Here is a 16,396-nt window from a genome sequence, read left to right on the forward strand (position 1 = left end):
TATACTGGCAACCACAGAATAATTTATAAGAGCATTTAAAAAATCAAATATGTAGTAAGAAATCTAATGAAGTATGTGTGGGAAAACATTATTTAGAAAATTTAAATAGACCCAAGTAAATTGAAGAATATGCCATGTTCATGCATGGGTTGGACAATTAAACATTATAAAGACAAAATTGATTTATAGATTCAATATAATCCCAGTAAAAACTCCAGCAGATTTTCTACAGATACTGACAACCTGGTCATAAAATTTATTATGAAAATTATGAAGAATCCTGAAGAAGAAAACCAAAGCTGGAAGACCTTCCAGATATTAAGATTTACTACCGTAATTAAATGAGTGTGAAATTGGTACAAGATTAAAAAAACATCTAAGGAACAGAATAAAATCCAGAACAGACCTACAAATATACAATTGTCTGATTTATGACAAAGTTGAGCCTACCTAGCAAAGGGGAAAGGATGGACTTTCAATAAATTCCAGATCGGGGATTTTCATGCAGGAAAAAAATTTTGAATCCTACCTCATATAGTACCCAAAAATCAATTCCAGATGTATTATAGATTTAAATGGTAAAGATAAAATAATAAAAATTTTCGTATCAAACACAAATGTATCAACATCACCTGGGGGCAGGCAGAGATTTCTTAGATAAGACATAAAAAGCACTAAACCATAGAGAAAAAAAATAACAAATCAAATTGTAGTGAGCTGAAGAACTTAAAAGATTTGTATCCAGAATAAGTGAAGAACCCCTACAAATTAAGAAACAAACAAACAACAACAAAAAAGCCACCCAATAGAAGAGTGGGCAAAAGATTTAGAAATACACCTGACAGTAAAAATTTTTAAAAAAAGACAACTTACAAAAGTGCCTGTATACATAACTACTAATCAAGTGAAGAGATGCTCAACATCATTAGTCATCCAGAAATTGCAAATGAAGACCACACGGTAACAAAACTACACACCCATCAGAAGGCATAAATGAAAGCCACTTAGAATCCTGTATGTCTCTTCTTCTGTCCCCCCCAGGCTTTCAGCTAGGTCTCCGGCATGGAGGAGCTCCACCAGCTGCATGCACACTGCCCACCACACACTCGGGTGCACGTCAGCCCTTATTCCCACTTTGGGACTCAGCTCAGGTGTCATCTCCCCAGGAAGACTTCCTGACCTATCCCACTATCTCCCACTCCCAGCTCTGGACTAGATGCTGCCTCTGTTTCTCACAACCCCTGTGCTTAGTGGCAAGTTATAATCCTAGTAGTTCTAGAGGATCTGATACAACATTTGAGATACAGTGTCTTAGGAGAACTTTCTCCTTCTCCTGTGAACTCCCATTAATTGGGTTGGCATGTATGGAATAAACTGTGAATATGTGGGTGAGTTCATAATCTCCCTTGCAATAATAACAATAGATAATATTTAATGAACAATTTCCATGTGCCAGGCATTAATATGCTAGCTTTATCTCATCATCACAATTCATTGAGGTAAAACTACTGTAACCTTCATTGTATAGATGAAAATACAAAGGCACAGAGAGAGCAAGTGATGGGTTCCAAATTATGTGGTTTGTGTGGTGGACCTGGGATTTGAAAGGAGACAGTCTCACTTCAAAGCCAACTCTTAATAATTATCTTCTCCTGCTTCAGCAGACAGGTTCTATGTGGGAGGGGTGAAGAAGGCAAACTTCCCCCCATGCACACCAATTTTAGCTTTTGAGTTTTTGGCCCAAGAATCATGGCCTCTGAGGTATGGCCACCAGGCAAGAAGGATCAGAATCCTCCTAGGACAAATGGTTAAAGTGGCAGCCACAAACCATCTCTCAGGATACTTTCTTCCATCTGTTCCCATCATGTGGATATGAGAAGCCAAGGAATGCATTGGAAGCAGAGGGAATCAGTGGAAGGGAACTTGGGGAATTATTGCCATTCTGGAACTCAATAAATCTTTGTAAAAGCCTAAAAAAAAAAACCTGAAGGGTTGGAAAAAGATATTTCATGCAAATAATAGGGAGAAAAAAGCAGAAGTAGCAGTATTTATATGAGACAAAATAGATTTCAGAACAAAGAACGTAACGAGACAAGGACATTACATAGTGGAATAGGGGTCAGGCCAACAAGAGGATATAGCCATTATAAATATCTATGCACCCAATATAGGAGTACCTAAACATGTGAAACAAATAATAACAGAATTAAAGGGGGGAAATAGGGGAAATAGAGTGTAACACATTCATTTTAGGAGACTTCAACATACCACTCACACCAAAATACAGGTCAACCAGACAGAAAATAGGTAAGGAGGCAGAGGCACTGAACAATACATTAGAACAGATGGACATAACAGACGTCTTCAGAACACTCCACTCAAAAGCAGCAGGATATATATTCTTCTCAAGTGTACACGGAACATTTTCCAGAACAGATCACACACTAGGCCATGAAGAAAACCTCAATAAATTCAAGATTGAAATTGTGCCAACCAGCATCTCAGACCACAAGGTATGAAACTAGAAATAAATTATGTAAAGAAAACAAAAAAGCCCACAAACACATGGGGCTTAACAACATGCTCCCAAGTAATCAAGGGATTAATGGCCAAATAAAAACAGCCATCAAGCAATATATGGAGACAAATGAAAACAACAACTAAGCAGTCCAAAACCTATTGAACGCAGTGAAGGCAGTTCTAAGAGGAAAGTATATAGCAATACAGGCTTACCTCAAGAAACAAGAACAATCCCACATGAACAGTCTAAACTCACAATTAATGAAACTAGAAAAAAAAGAAGAAATGAGGCCCAAAGAAAGAAAACTATTGAACTGAATAGACAGGCCTGACAACATGGGTATGGAGTAGGAATGTAGTAAAAGTCACATTGATGTTCTTGGAAAGAGTTCTTCAGTAGGGTCTGAGTAAAGAGAACTTGAGATAATGAGCATCATAAAAATGCTCATATCCTTTGACCATTTACTTCCACATTTAAGACTCTAGGTTAAGAAAATACTTCTAAATATGGAAAAACTAGTTTCAAGCTCCTTATCCTAACATTACTTATGAAAAATTGGAAACAACCACAATATATAATTGAGAAATGGTTAAATTACAGGATTGTCATTGAGTGAAATATCATGCATACATTAAAAAACGATGATTATGAAAACTAGTTTCATAACTAGGGAAAAGCTACTTAGAATTAATTTAGAAGATCCAAGCAGCATAGTTTGACTCTCCTTTCAGTTACTAAAAGAGGCTTAAAAGTGAAATTCCTCTGTTGTACATAAAAAGAAATTTCAGTTGAATTAAAATTAAAACATGAAATTGTAAAGCCTTGAAAGAAAAAAATGGGTTTCTGTTTCTATGAACACAGAGTGAGGAAGACATAAACATGAAATGGAAGAAACCATGTGTATTGATAGATTTAACTGCATATAATTTTTTGTATATTAAGAAAACTAAAAGCAAAATAAAACTGAAAGGCAAAAATACTTGGGAATACATCTGGGACATATTACAGAGGACTGGTGATTGATATTTGAAGTGATCTTACAGAGCGATAAGGGAAAGATGAACTAGTCAAGTCATGAGTAGCCTACTCGCAAAAGACCTATCAATGTCAGTGATCGAAAGTAAGGGGAAAGTTCAGCTTTAATAATGATCAAAGAAATGTAAATCTAATGGAATGCTTTTTATTTCTCTCAAACTGTAGAGTTGAACAAAGCCTGCCCAAGGTTGTAGAAGAATTTGCTTTTGGAGAGCAGCTTATGTATCAAAGTCCTTTAATCGTTTGCAATAATCGCATTTGTTGCCCTCTGTGAGGCGTAATGTTAAACATTGGACAAGGATTATCTCATGTAATCCTCAAAATTACACTTTTCTGTAAATGTGGTTTTTCCATGATAGTAATGAGGAAATTGAAGTGTTGGAATAATCCAAAGTTCCTTGTGGTCACTTAGCTTATTAGAGATGGAGCTAGAACATCAAACCCAAGTGACATGTCTCCAGAACCTGAACCAAACATTCTTGTCTGAGAATTTATCCCCCCAAAATACTTGGGTATATGTGTCTAAATATGTTTATCACAATATTTGTAAGAGCAGAACCTTTTAAAACAATTAAATGCACAACATTCTATTCCATAGAATACAGTGCGGCTGTTAAAAAATCATGTTGAACCAGCAGATACTCGTGGAAAAATGTGGTTCTGTTAAGTGAAAGGAGCAGATTTCAAAACCATATTTATAATAGAAGAGTACAGTTTTTAAAAATGGGTGTACACAAATGAAGGACATACATTAAAACACTGAAAATAGTTTTCTATTTGGGGAACAGGGTTACAGGCTTCTGTTTTTGCTCAGTATGTAAATAGTATTAATGATGCCTGGTATGCCCCACTTAGCCTAATTTACAGACTTTCTTTAACAGATGACATAACTTGGGAGTGATGATCTTACAAGAAGGATCTTGGGTATCTAAACAAAAATTTACCTTGCAGCTCTTATAATAGCAAACTTCCCTTGTGTATGCAATGACATATGCATGTACAAAATCTTAGGGGTATATGATTGCAAGACAAGTCCTGTGTATTTTAAATGCCTTACTTTCTGTGTTAAATTTCAATTTTAATATGATGTCTATGTATCACTTCGATAACTTTTTCTGACCAATGCACTAGACAAAACTGACGGAATCGAAGAAATGGAGGGCATGGTGCTCCCACAATGATAAGACACTTTTTTATTACATTATCTTTAATTATCAACTCTCATATAACTTGAGAATACTAAAATGAACTCATTGATAGTGGGTGGGGATGTCCTGTATTACTCACACAAGTACTTGGAACTTTACTGTAACAACTCAGAGGAAGGACTGGGAATTGTAACAAGAATTCCCAAATCAGGCTTCTAGCTCTTAAGGATTGATCAACTGCTGACTCCTTCACTGTCACTCCACATTCCCTGGTGCTTTGCCAGGCTCCCTAACTCTTTCCCATGGTGAAGACTTCAGGAATCTAAAGTTTCAACTTTTTAACCTGGTGTTTCCAGTTCTCTTTATTTGGTGTTATGCTTAGTTCAAAAACTGCCTAGTTCAAAAAAATGTTTTTACTTTTATTATAGGAATGGAGAACTGAACCATTGATATTCATATTACTTTTAGTTTACAGAACATTCAGCTTAGAAGTATAAGCTTTAATACAGAGTGAACATCGTGGTCCCTTGATGCCCAAGTCTGTATTTATTATTGTGTCTATGAATAGGTTCCTGGTATAAATTTACCCATCAACCAACTGACCTATTTCTTCGCTGCAGTCCTCATTAGTGGTGTTGTACATGAAATTGGACATGGGATAGCAGCTATTAGGTAATGATATTTACCTTTTTCTTTCTACTACATGCACATAAGCTTTTCGTTTGGAAGGGTTTATTACTAAAATTGGCCATGTTTTGATACTTTTTCTTTCTGTGGATCTTGCCCATTGCATTTCCACCATTATTATTTTGAGGTTCTCCCTTTTATACAGGGGATTAATATATTGATGAGTATCTTCAACCATGTTCATGTCTGTAATCTAGGTCTTTCTATGCTTTGCCCACATAGTTATATCTTTGTCATGCTTCATAATTTTCATCCAGTTCTGAAACTGAATATTTCTGTTCAACCATAGAGTCAGAATAATAACCACTACACTCAAGAGCCCACCCACCTGCCTTCTTAGAACTTTCTTTGGCTTACCAGTTGAAATACTTACCTGCTTCTATTCAGTGCCTCTCTGGCTCTAGAGCAAGAGCACTGAATTTGTTAACAAGTATCATAGCATATGTAGAAACCCAAGTGGAAGAAGATATAGGAGGATGAGACCTAGGACTTATTTTGAGTATCATGTCCTCTTCTTGTCTTGACTACTCAGTTGTATCACTGTAATTATATCTGAGCATTTCAAAGTCTCCTAAACCTATAAAATCTGATGGGGGAAGAGGATCAGAGCTCTTCTCTATTTCCACTGATAATTATTACCATAATGAGCACACATAGTAACGAGAATGTGTTTTATCCTTCGGGTGTGTGGACCAGTTAAAAGGTTTTAGAACAAAAGATTTAATCACTTCTAATTACTTTCCAGTTGCTTATGAAGAAGAGTTTATTGACTGACAATAAACCTTCATCTTGACAGAGCATATACTGTTACACAGGTGTGCCATGTAGTGGTTTAAGTGGGTAGCTACTTTTTAAAAATCTCTTTCAACTTTACTTCCACTTTTCAGCATTGACGCATCTAGGGTTTTACATATAAAAGAATTGCTAACAGTTTAATAATTCACAGTATGTTTGGGAAATAATGTGGGTAGTTTTTTATAAAATCCCAGTTGCCGGGAAAAAGTGAATCTTAACAGTTATATATTTAGAACTGTGACAGCCCAACAGATTTTGGTGATGCTTTTTTAGAGTAGCTGCTTGGTATTATGAGGCTATTAAGTATAATTCCATTTTTAGAGAATGAATTGAAAAAATTAATTCTCTTAGGGATAATCTGAGCATTATGCATTTTAAAGGTACTTATTTAACATTAGTGCAATAGCAGTACACTTAAATCACCTGTATAATAGCTAAGACAAATGTAAATGATTAGTAGTTTACTTGAATTATATTTTCTACTGTGTTCTCTTAAAATAATTCAGAGTAAACCGTAAAAATGTATTTCATTTATTTCTCATAGAAATATTAACCATTCCTTTATATATATAATTAATTTCAAGTTATTTTTTTCAGCATGTTGATTTCTAAAAAATTTGAAGTTGTAAGTCTATTTCAGAATGCCATGTTTTATGAAATGCAATTTCACAGGTAACCAAGTCTAATACACTACTATAAAATTATAACGTGTGTGTGTATAAATATACATATATGTAAAACATATATATAGGTATGATTTTCTTGACTGTCCATAGAGACTTTTCTTTAAGCAAGAATTTGAATTACAGTGGGAAATTTAAGATTACATACATTATTAATTTGACAAATGCAATACTAGTAGTAAATTCCTTTTTCTTATGTGATTTCTTAGGGAACAGGTTCGATTTAATGGCTTTGGAATTTTTCTCTTCATTATTTATCCTGGAGCATTTGTTGATCTGTTCACCACTCATTTGCAACTTATATCACCAGTCCAGCAGCTAAGGATATTTTGTGCAGGTAACAGACTCTTAAGTTTTTTATTCATCTGTGTGTTGTCAGTAGTTTTATAGAAAGTACTCCTGTCACAATGAAAACATCTCATCTTTTGGCTGGTAAATATAGTCTATAAGACTTTAAGTCAAAAGCAGTAGAACAAAATAATTTACATTCCATTTCTTAATTAAAGACAACATAAATTATTTTTAAAAGGTTGAAAGTAAAGCAAGCAGAGCATACAATGCAAATGTGAATAGAAAATAAAGCATTAAGTTAGATATAGGGGGCCACTTTGTAATCATGAATATAATACACAGTGAAAATGTAATAGTTGTGACTCTTACTATATCGAGTAGCAAACCATCAAAACAAAAATGGAAAAAGTACAAGGAAAAAAAAATACAATAAAGGAAGCTCATCTTATCTCAGCACATGGCAGGTACCTGAAAAAGATCATCGAGGCTCTAATTAATAAGGTAAAAGTCAATAAATGTACAGACTATACAATGATAATTTGTCAGATATTCATGAAACTTATAAAAATTGACCAATTTAATTCAAAACCATAGTTATAGTATATTTTTAAATGATGATGAAATAATACCCTAAGTTTCATAAAGGGAAAATTCATTGCCTTAAGCAGCTGTGAAATAAATGAAAGTAAATCAGTTAAGCATTTAACTGAAGAAGTGAGAAAATAATTATAAAAAATTTATTAGAAAAATTTTTATTCTGAGATATTTTACTAGAAAAAAGAAAAATAGAACTCAAATCCAAGAATTAGTTCTTTGAAGGAAAAAAAAGGTTAAACAATGGAAGAAAGTATCTACAGTTGATCCTTGACCAACATGGGTTTGAACTACATGGGCCCCCTTATGCACAGATTTTTTTCAATTAATATTTTGTACATTTGTGATAGTTTGAAAACCATTTTCTCCAACTTTATTGTAAGAATACAGTATTGAATACATATAAAAATACGGGTTAGCCAGGCAGAGAAAGACAAGTACCAAATGATTTCACTCATATGTGGAGTATAAGAACAAAGGAAAACTGAAGGAACAAAACAGCAGCAGAATCACAGAACTCAAGAATGGACTAATAGTTACCAAAGGGAAAGGGACTGGGGAGGATGGGAGGGAAGGGAGGGATAAGGGTGGGGAAAAAGAAAGAGGGCATTACGATTAGCATGTATAGTGCGTGGGGGGTACGGGGAGGGCTGTGCAACACAGAGAAGACAAGTAGTGATTTTACAGCATCTTACTACGCAGATGGGCAGTGACTGTGAAGGGATATGTGGGGGGGGGCTTGGGGAAGGGGGGAGCCTCGTAAACATAATGTTCTTCATGTAATTGTAGATTAATGATACCAAAAAATATATATATGGGTTATGCATTAATTGACTGTTTACATTATCAATAAGGCTTCTGGTCAGCAGTAGGCTATTAGTAATTAAGTTTTAAGGGAGTCAAAAGTTATATGCAGGTTTTTGACTGCACAGGGGATTAGTGCCCTTAACCATTGTGTTCAAGTGTCAACTGTATAGACAGAATTAGCAGGCAAATTGGGGAATAACAACTCATAGAGATAATTATAAAAGTGTTCTTTGTTCATCTCTGCAAAAAATCTTGAAAACCTGGGTAATTATTTTTTTTAAAAGGCCTAAATTAACCTCAGAGGAAATAGAAAAAAAATCTAAATAGGCCAGTTATAATGGGAGAAAGTAAGAAAGTTGATGAAGAATGCCCCTGAAAGTTTCATAGGTGGAATTCTTTCAAATCTTAATAAAGGAAACTGTTTTTCTTTTTAATTCCAATTTAGTATAAATTTAACAGATCACATTGAAAAATGAAACTGAGATTTTTTTTTAAAGCTAATATTACACTGATAACATCTTTTAAAGCAACAAAAACTCTACAGACATATGGTGTATCTAAACGATGCAATGATGTTTTGACATTAGGAAATCTATTTGAAGGTGATAAACATTTACCATGGTGGGGAAAAAGTCTCAGCAGATCCTGAAATGGATATTTACAATTCAACTTCCATTATTGGCTACAAAACAAAAATCCTTAGTAAAAGTATAGCTGGATACTTCCTAATGGTGTAACACTTCATTCCTGTTAAAGGACAAGAGAAGCAGTCACACTATCAGTAAATGTGGGTCAGTACAATTAAAAAAAGAAAAAACATATTAGGAGTAAAGCTTTTTTTTTCCAGATACTGTTATATACTTGGTGGGGAGAGAGATAAGAAAGTCAGTGGAAATGAAATACAGAAAAATTCCAGTAAAGAGTCTGGTTACCAAATTAATATTCAAAAACCAATAGCTTGGTTGGTATAATGGGGAGGTGGGAGAGCTAGTGCGAGTGAGCGCCCATGTGAGAGTGTGCAAGCATGCGAGCGAGCTCGCACGCGAGCTCATGCACGCATGCGAGCGCACGTATGCGAGGACACGCACGCATGCGAGCGCATGTAGGCGGGGACACGCACGCATGCGAGCGCACGTAGGCGAGGACACGCACGCATGCGAGCGCACGCAGGCACGTGAGCAACCGTAGCTAGTGTGTACGTGGGCGTGGGCACGTGCGCTTTATATTAACAGGAAAGCGCATGCGCCAGGTGCTTCCAGAAGCATCCATACCTTCCTCGTGATTGTCTTCGTCATCTTCGCCTTCCTCGTCTTCCTCGCGTCCCTCGTCCCCCTCGTCTCTGAGCCTTCGGCCAGTCTGCTGCTTCTGCTTCCGCCACCCACACCTTCCTCTGGTACTTGTACTTTTCTCTTTCAGCCTTTTATCCCCACGGAGTTTGTCACCCGCCAGCTGCTCAGTAGGCAAAATCTGCAGAGCTCTTCTTAGCCATGGCGTCAGATGAAGTCATCCATATTCCCACAGAAAACACGGGGACATCTACAGGTACTGTGGAGCTTGACCAGACCCTTATGGATGAAGCCGTCCCTGTGGAGACTGTCCCTGTGAAGGCCATTATTTTAGAGGCCATCACTGTGGAAGCTGTCTCTGTCGAAGCCATCCCTATGGAAGCTATTCCTATGGAGGCCATCCCTATGGAAACCATTCCTGTGGAGGCCATCCCTGTGGAAGCCGTTCCTGTGGAGGCCATCCCTGTGGAAGCCGTTCCTGTGGAGGCCATCCCTGTGGAAGCCGTTCCTGTGGAGGCCATCGCTGTGGAAGCCGTTCCTGTGGAGGCCATCCCTGTGGGAGCCGTTCCTGTGGAAGCCATCCCTGTGGATGCTGTTCCTGTGGAGGCCATCCCTGTGGGAGCCGTTCCTGTGGAAGCCATCCCTGTGGATGCTGTTCCTGTGGAGGCCATCCCTGTGGGAGCCGTTCCTGTGGAAGCTATCCCTGTGGATGCTGTTCCTGTGGAGGCCATCCCTATCGAAGCTGTTCCTGTGGTCACCACGGTGACGGGAACCATCAAGGCATACGAGATTATCAGTAGCAGCTCTGTCCATGGTGGCCACCACTATCCACCTCTTATAGTGCTGCCGCTCCTCATTAGCAGCAACCCAAACCAAGGGGAACATGACCAGGAAATGATTATGGTGCAGACAAAGGAGGAAGTGGGAGAATGCTACGAGTCAGACAAACTGCAGGCCAACAGCAGCTCTAAGGACCAGGTGGTCACACCAGTCGATGAAGACAACTGCTTCCAGCAGACCCTGGCTTCCTTGTCAGCCTCCACGTCATCAGCAGCCAGAAGCCACAGCCAGAAGCCCAAGAGCAGTCTAAAGAGCCACACCAGCAGCAAGGCCAGAGCGGAAAGCAGCAGGTCCAAGGTAAGCCGCAAGAAGAGGAAGCAGAAGAAGGTGCATTCCAAAACCGTGGCGGGTGAGATCTCCATCACCAAGTGTTCTCCCGAGATCTCCGTCACCAAGTGTTCTCCAAGTGATAAACAAGATCATGAAACTGGACAGATTGAGAACTCACTTCCTGATTTATCAGAGTACCTGAAAGGGAAGAAGCTTCCTCCTGAAGGAATACCTGGCATGGACCTCTCAGACCGCAAGCAGCTGGAAACATTTACTAAAGTGAGGGTCGATCAGTACAAAGATGATGGTCCAAAAACAGTAGCTTGTGCTCATGAAGGCTGTGTAAAGATGTTCAAGAATAACTCTGCTATGAGAAAACATCTGCAAAGCCACCGTCCCAGAGAGTGCATATGTCCAGAATGTGACAAAGCGTTTATTGACAACTCAAAACTAAAACGGCATCAACTGGTGCATAGCGGAGAGAAGCCGTTTCGGTGCATGTTTGAAGGCTGCGGAAAACATTTTTCCCTGGATTTCAATTTGCGTACACATATGCGAATCCATACAGGTGACAGGCCATACGTGTGTCCTTTTAATGATTGTAACAAGATGTTTACTCAGTCAACTAACCTGAAATCTCATATCTTAACACATGCTAAGAAAAAAAATGGCCGAAAGAAAAAAGACCGTTCTTGAACTCAGGAAGCTCCTTCGAGAAGTGCAATTGGAAGAAAATATGCTTCTCTTTTGTATTTTGTTTCTAGGAAAGGTTCTAAATTCATACACACACATCTAGGAGTCATGTTTTAATAGAGTAGTAAAAAAAGTAAAAAGTAAAAAAAAATCTTCTCTATAACATTGTTAAGATTCTCTTTCATGTATTGTAATACCATTTGAAAAGCATGGTGGTCTTGTAATGTTTAGTCCCGCCAGGAGGATCATCAAAAGATAGTTCTTGCCAACTGCCAAAAATGGGACTTATGTTTGCATCCTTTTAAATATTAAGTTTACCTGTTGTTTATGACTTCAGAAAGTTCTATATTTTGCAAATGTTCATGATTACACTTCTAGGAATATAATTAGTAATTCTATATGTGGTCTTTCTAGAGGTTGGTTAATTTGCTGACAGTAGATGTTAAAAGAATTAAGTTACATGTATATGTATACACTTTCTTGTTTTAAAAAATAACTTTTTTTGCTATCTTTATTTTGGTTGTAGTCTTTGATGGTAACACAATTTGCAGAACTATTTTAGCCGCATTGAGTTGTGTAGTATTGAATATTACTGATTTAGTGGTATTATCAATGGAAGCCTATTTTATTTCTCTAAAATTCTCCCAGGTACATGCAGTATAATTCTTTGCCTGTTCAGTTAGAAAGTGGTGCTCAGCTATATAATGTCTTGTGTACATGTTGACTTTTTAGCACTTGATATGTACATCTGGTGTAATAGAAAAAGCAAAAATAAAAAACCTAAAGTCAGAAAAAAATGTGCCTGTATAATTGCTGTAGCTAGAAAATAGCAAAAACGGGGAAGGTGCTGCTGGCATCTGGGAGTAGAGACCAGGGATGCTTTTAAACACCCTACATACACAAGGCAGTCGCCTGCTATAGAGAATTATCTGGCCCCAATGCCAGTAGTGCCACTGCTGAGAAGCCCTGTTGCTAAGAAAGTGAAAGCTGTTAACAAAGATGTCTTTGGTGTACTTATAAACATATCACTAATGGCCGAGATGTTAAGTAAAGGAAATATGTCCCACCAACCTCACTGCCACTTATCCTAGGCAAATCTGAAACATAGAGGGGTAATCTGGTACTAGATGTGTCCCTGGTAGGAGATAGGTGGCTGCCCCAGAGTCAACGAGTCAGTGCTACTGTGTGCGCCCTTATTGCTGTTGGGATGGGAAAAGCTTCGTGTGGTGGTATGATCCTGATGAGAGAGCGTGAGGGTGCAAGCACCCAGGCGGTCCTGGCGAGCTGTTCCATCCTGCGGAGTTGGGGAGAAAGCTGAATTTAGTACACAACAACAGTGGTAAATCTAATCCATGGGGATGGGTGATTTTATGAACTTGTGTTGGGACTAGCAACTGGTGGTGCAGAGCGGGATGGCAGTGCAGTGGGGGGATGTTAACAAATATATTCCTAAATTAGTTTAACTAGAATAAATTCCAGTGGGTCAAAGAATTAGAGTGTTTTAATTGTGTTTTTTAAATGAAGCTATGAAAGCAGTACAAGAAAACACAGGTATCTTCTATAATATATTTGTTTATAGAGTATCTTCTATAATCATAAACTAGAAAAAGCTTAATACAAAGGAGCTGTTTGACCACACCGAACTTTAAAATGTCTGCATAGGCAAAACTATAAGCCAAGTCAAACAACAAACTGGAGGGGAAAATTACAATACTTTTACAAAGGACCAAATTCCTCATATATATATTAAATAATAATACATACAAATTAGTAAAAAAAAAAAAAAAAAAAAAAGGCGACCTAGTCAAAATGTGTTAAAACAGGCAGCAGATAGAAATAGTTCTCAGACAGAAAAAAAGTCTTTTAATAAACATGAAAAATGTACAAACTCATAATTAAAGAAATAGAAAACAAGACAAAGCGATTTTACTTTTCACCTAGCAGATGGCAAAGTCTAAAATTATGATAGCACAGTGTTGTTTAAAGAGTGGGGAAATATATGCCAATTATGAGAACATAAATTAATGCAAACTCATTGGAGGTCAGTTTTTAATGCATATATTGACACAACAATTCCATGTCTGTGTAATTTTCCATATCCTCAGAAATGCATACTTAATTAGATGTATAATAGTGTAAGCAAAACTGTTGAAGCATTTGTGAAAAAGTTAAAACAGCCTAAGTGATCATTAGTAGGGAACTTTATAAATAAGTGTTTTTTAAAAAATTGATTACTCTATGGTAGATATATGAAATGGGCATTCTGATATATTAGTAAAGTAATGGATATAAGAAAAATAGTAAAGTAGTGTATGTAAGAAATGGGATAGATAAGAATGTGCTGATAAGGAAAAAGTCCAGAATACATAAATGAAAAAGCAAAATGACATTTTCAATAAGTAGTTTAATACCATTGGTATTTTTAAAACTTTCTGTGTAAGGAACAGAAAAACTTGCTTACCCAATATGTCCTGGACTAGACTTACTCTGGGTATTTCTGGAATTTAACAGCTTAGAACACTAAAAAAAAAATGTAGGAACATCTTACAATGTGAATATGGTACATAGAACAAGTAAGTATTAACTAGGTATCTGGCTGCTGTAATGGCTAAAAAAAATCAGTGGTTTAAACTCTCATAAAACATTCCAAATGTCAATAGATCAGCACTGACAGGATAATTCTATGATTTGGGGGACTCAGGCTCTTTCTGTCTTGTTAGCTCTTCTTTTCCCAGCTTGCAGCTTCTATGTTATGGACTCAGATTTATGGTAGCTAAATTCCAGTCAAGTAGGCCAAGGATATTCCTATCATTTCCACTCACATCCTCCTGGCCAAAGCACAGCCATAGGGCCATACTCGGCTTCCTAAGAGTCTGGGAAATGTCTTCAGTTTACATTTCTATCGTTGTAGGACACTGGCTCTCAACCACTGGTGCTGTTACCCTCCTGGGGATGTTTGGAATGTGAGGGGTGGGGCATGATTTGCTTGTCTCGGTGACCAGAGAACACTAATGGCATTTAGTGGATGGGAGCCAGAAATGCTAAATGTCCTGTAATGTAAGGGACAGACAGCTAAGAATCACACTGCTCAGAACACTAGCTCTGAAAGGGAGGGTAGAGAGCTCTGATATGTAGTATTTGCTGGTTTCTGTGGTGTAAATACTCCCACCATGGCCAATTTGAAGGTGCCAACCTGAAGTCCCTCAAGGAGGAATTGGGAATTAATGCACATAGTTGGCCGTGGCAAACTGGTGGAAGCAGCCCCCAGCATACCGCTAGGTTCACCTGACCATCTCTGCATATGGTAGATATGCTTACAGTCTGTGACATGTAAGATACATACTGTATTTGGTCCATCAATATTATTCTCCATATTTGAAACCAATATAAGATTGTATACCCACTGCTTCAATAAAAACAAATAAATAAAAACATTACAGAAATATATATATATTACTCTCCATAATAGTGTAATTCTTAAAACAAGTACCATTTGGATTTCCATATCCCAGTTCAGTAAGAATGTATTTTATTTCACCTTAACTTATTTAAACAGCTTTGAAGTTCTTTTCAAAGATCACAAGTATGTTTAAATTAATAATGTATAAATGTTCTGAAAAGAGGGTATAGTAACTAGAAGATATTCATGTTATATATATATTTTTATATATATATATCATAGAAGTGTGTAGATAGATACAGAGAGAGAAAATAGAATATAGATTCTATTAGTGTTCAATAATTTTAGTATGTGGTCTTCCAAATGTATTAATATGGGCATTTTTTTACATTTCAACATCTGAAATGGAAGAAGCCTCTAACAGAACATCTGTCCACTATATTATTAAGTAGGTCTACCTCACAGATTCATGAAAGGTTACTTTACTAATTTGTCAGAATGCCCAGGTATTATGAGGTCCAATCACCCCTGCCCCTGGTTGAGCTTATATTCCTTTTTTTCTCTCTCTTCAGGTATCTGGCATAATTTCGTCCTTGCACTGCTGGGTATTTTAGCTCTTGTCCTCCTCCCTGTAATTCTCTTGCCATTTTACTACACTGGAGTTGGGGTGCTTATCACTGAAGTTGCTGAGGTAAATAATGGATTGTTTGTGACATTCTGTCACCAGATTTTGTGATGTAACACTTAGCATTCTGTGTCAGCAACTTTTATTCAGATCCTCCTTATATACAGAATGCTCAGTTTCTCCTGAAGAAATTGCTGTAATCCTCTCAAATCAAAGTTTTGTGAAACTCACTGGCTTTTTATAAATAATAAAAATTATTTGTTCTGAGTTACATAGGTAATACCAAGATTTTCTACTTGTAGTTTGTTTATAAAATGTCTCATTTACTTTTACTATTTATATCTGAACTGCTTTTGAGTCAAATATCTTTACTTCTAAGAAGAAAGATGAAACGTAGGCTAGCCAGTGGGAACATTTCATGGGAGTTTAAGTTAATATCTTCAACTCAGTATTTTATTCCCTTAGACAATAATTATTATGACAGCATCAAGTCTTCTACTCAGACTTTGGGAAGAGGAAAATTACCTTTGTGAAAGCAGGTGCACATATTCATTGTGCTGATGGTATTGTCTGCATATTTGGACTGTGTTTACATAAGGATTTGTCTTACATTTCATGCACTGAGGATAAAGTCAAATGAACGCATTCTGATGACTGCTTTCACAAAAAATTTTAATTAGCCGTTTGGGAAAAACTTTATCATTTTAATCTTAACAGTTGG

At 37.0% G+C, this 16,396-nt stretch overlaps 2 protein-coding genes across 6 annotated transcripts in view; both read left to right on the top strand.

Moving 5' to 3' along the window:
* The window catches only part of MBTPS2 (membrane bound transcription factor peptidase, site 2), a 52,321-nt gene that overhangs the window by 10,724 nt on the left and 25,201 nt on the right, over positions 1-16,396 (top strand). For 4 of the 5 annotated variants that reach the window (XR_005030377.2, XR_005030376.2, XR_005030375.2 and 1 more), the window contains exons 4-6: positions 5,273-5,376; positions 7,079-7,206; positions 15,623-15,741. Coding sequence is in view for 2 of the 5 variants with exons in the window: in XM_036912827.2 (XP_036768722.1) it covers positions 5,273-5,376; positions 7,079-7,206; positions 15,623-15,741 (351 nt within the window). In the remaining 3 variants the exon portion in view is untranslated. The remainder of the gene's footprint in view (positions 1-5,272; positions 5,377-7,078; positions 7,207-15,622; positions 15,742-16,396) is intronic. The other variant, XM_057496115.1, reaches the window with a different exon arrangement.
* YY2 (YY2 transcription factor) lies at positions 7,079-12,447 on the top strand. The gene is made up of 2 exons (XM_057496114.1): positions 7,079-7,206; positions 9,978-12,447. The coding sequence occupies exon 2, from the start codon at positions 10,049-10,051 to the stop codon at positions 11,651-11,653; it is 1,605 nt and encodes a 534-aa protein (XP_057352097.1). The 5' UTR covers positions 7,079-7,206; positions 9,978-10,048; the 3' UTR covers positions 11,654-12,447.

This window comes from Manis pentadactyla, chromosome X (genome assembly GCF_030020395.1).
Source record: "Manis pentadactyla isolate mManPen7 chromosome X, mManPen7.hap1, whole genome shotgun sequence".
Taxonomy (NCBI): Eukaryota; Metazoa; Chordata; class Mammalia; order Pholidota; family Manidae; genus Manis; species Manis pentadactyla.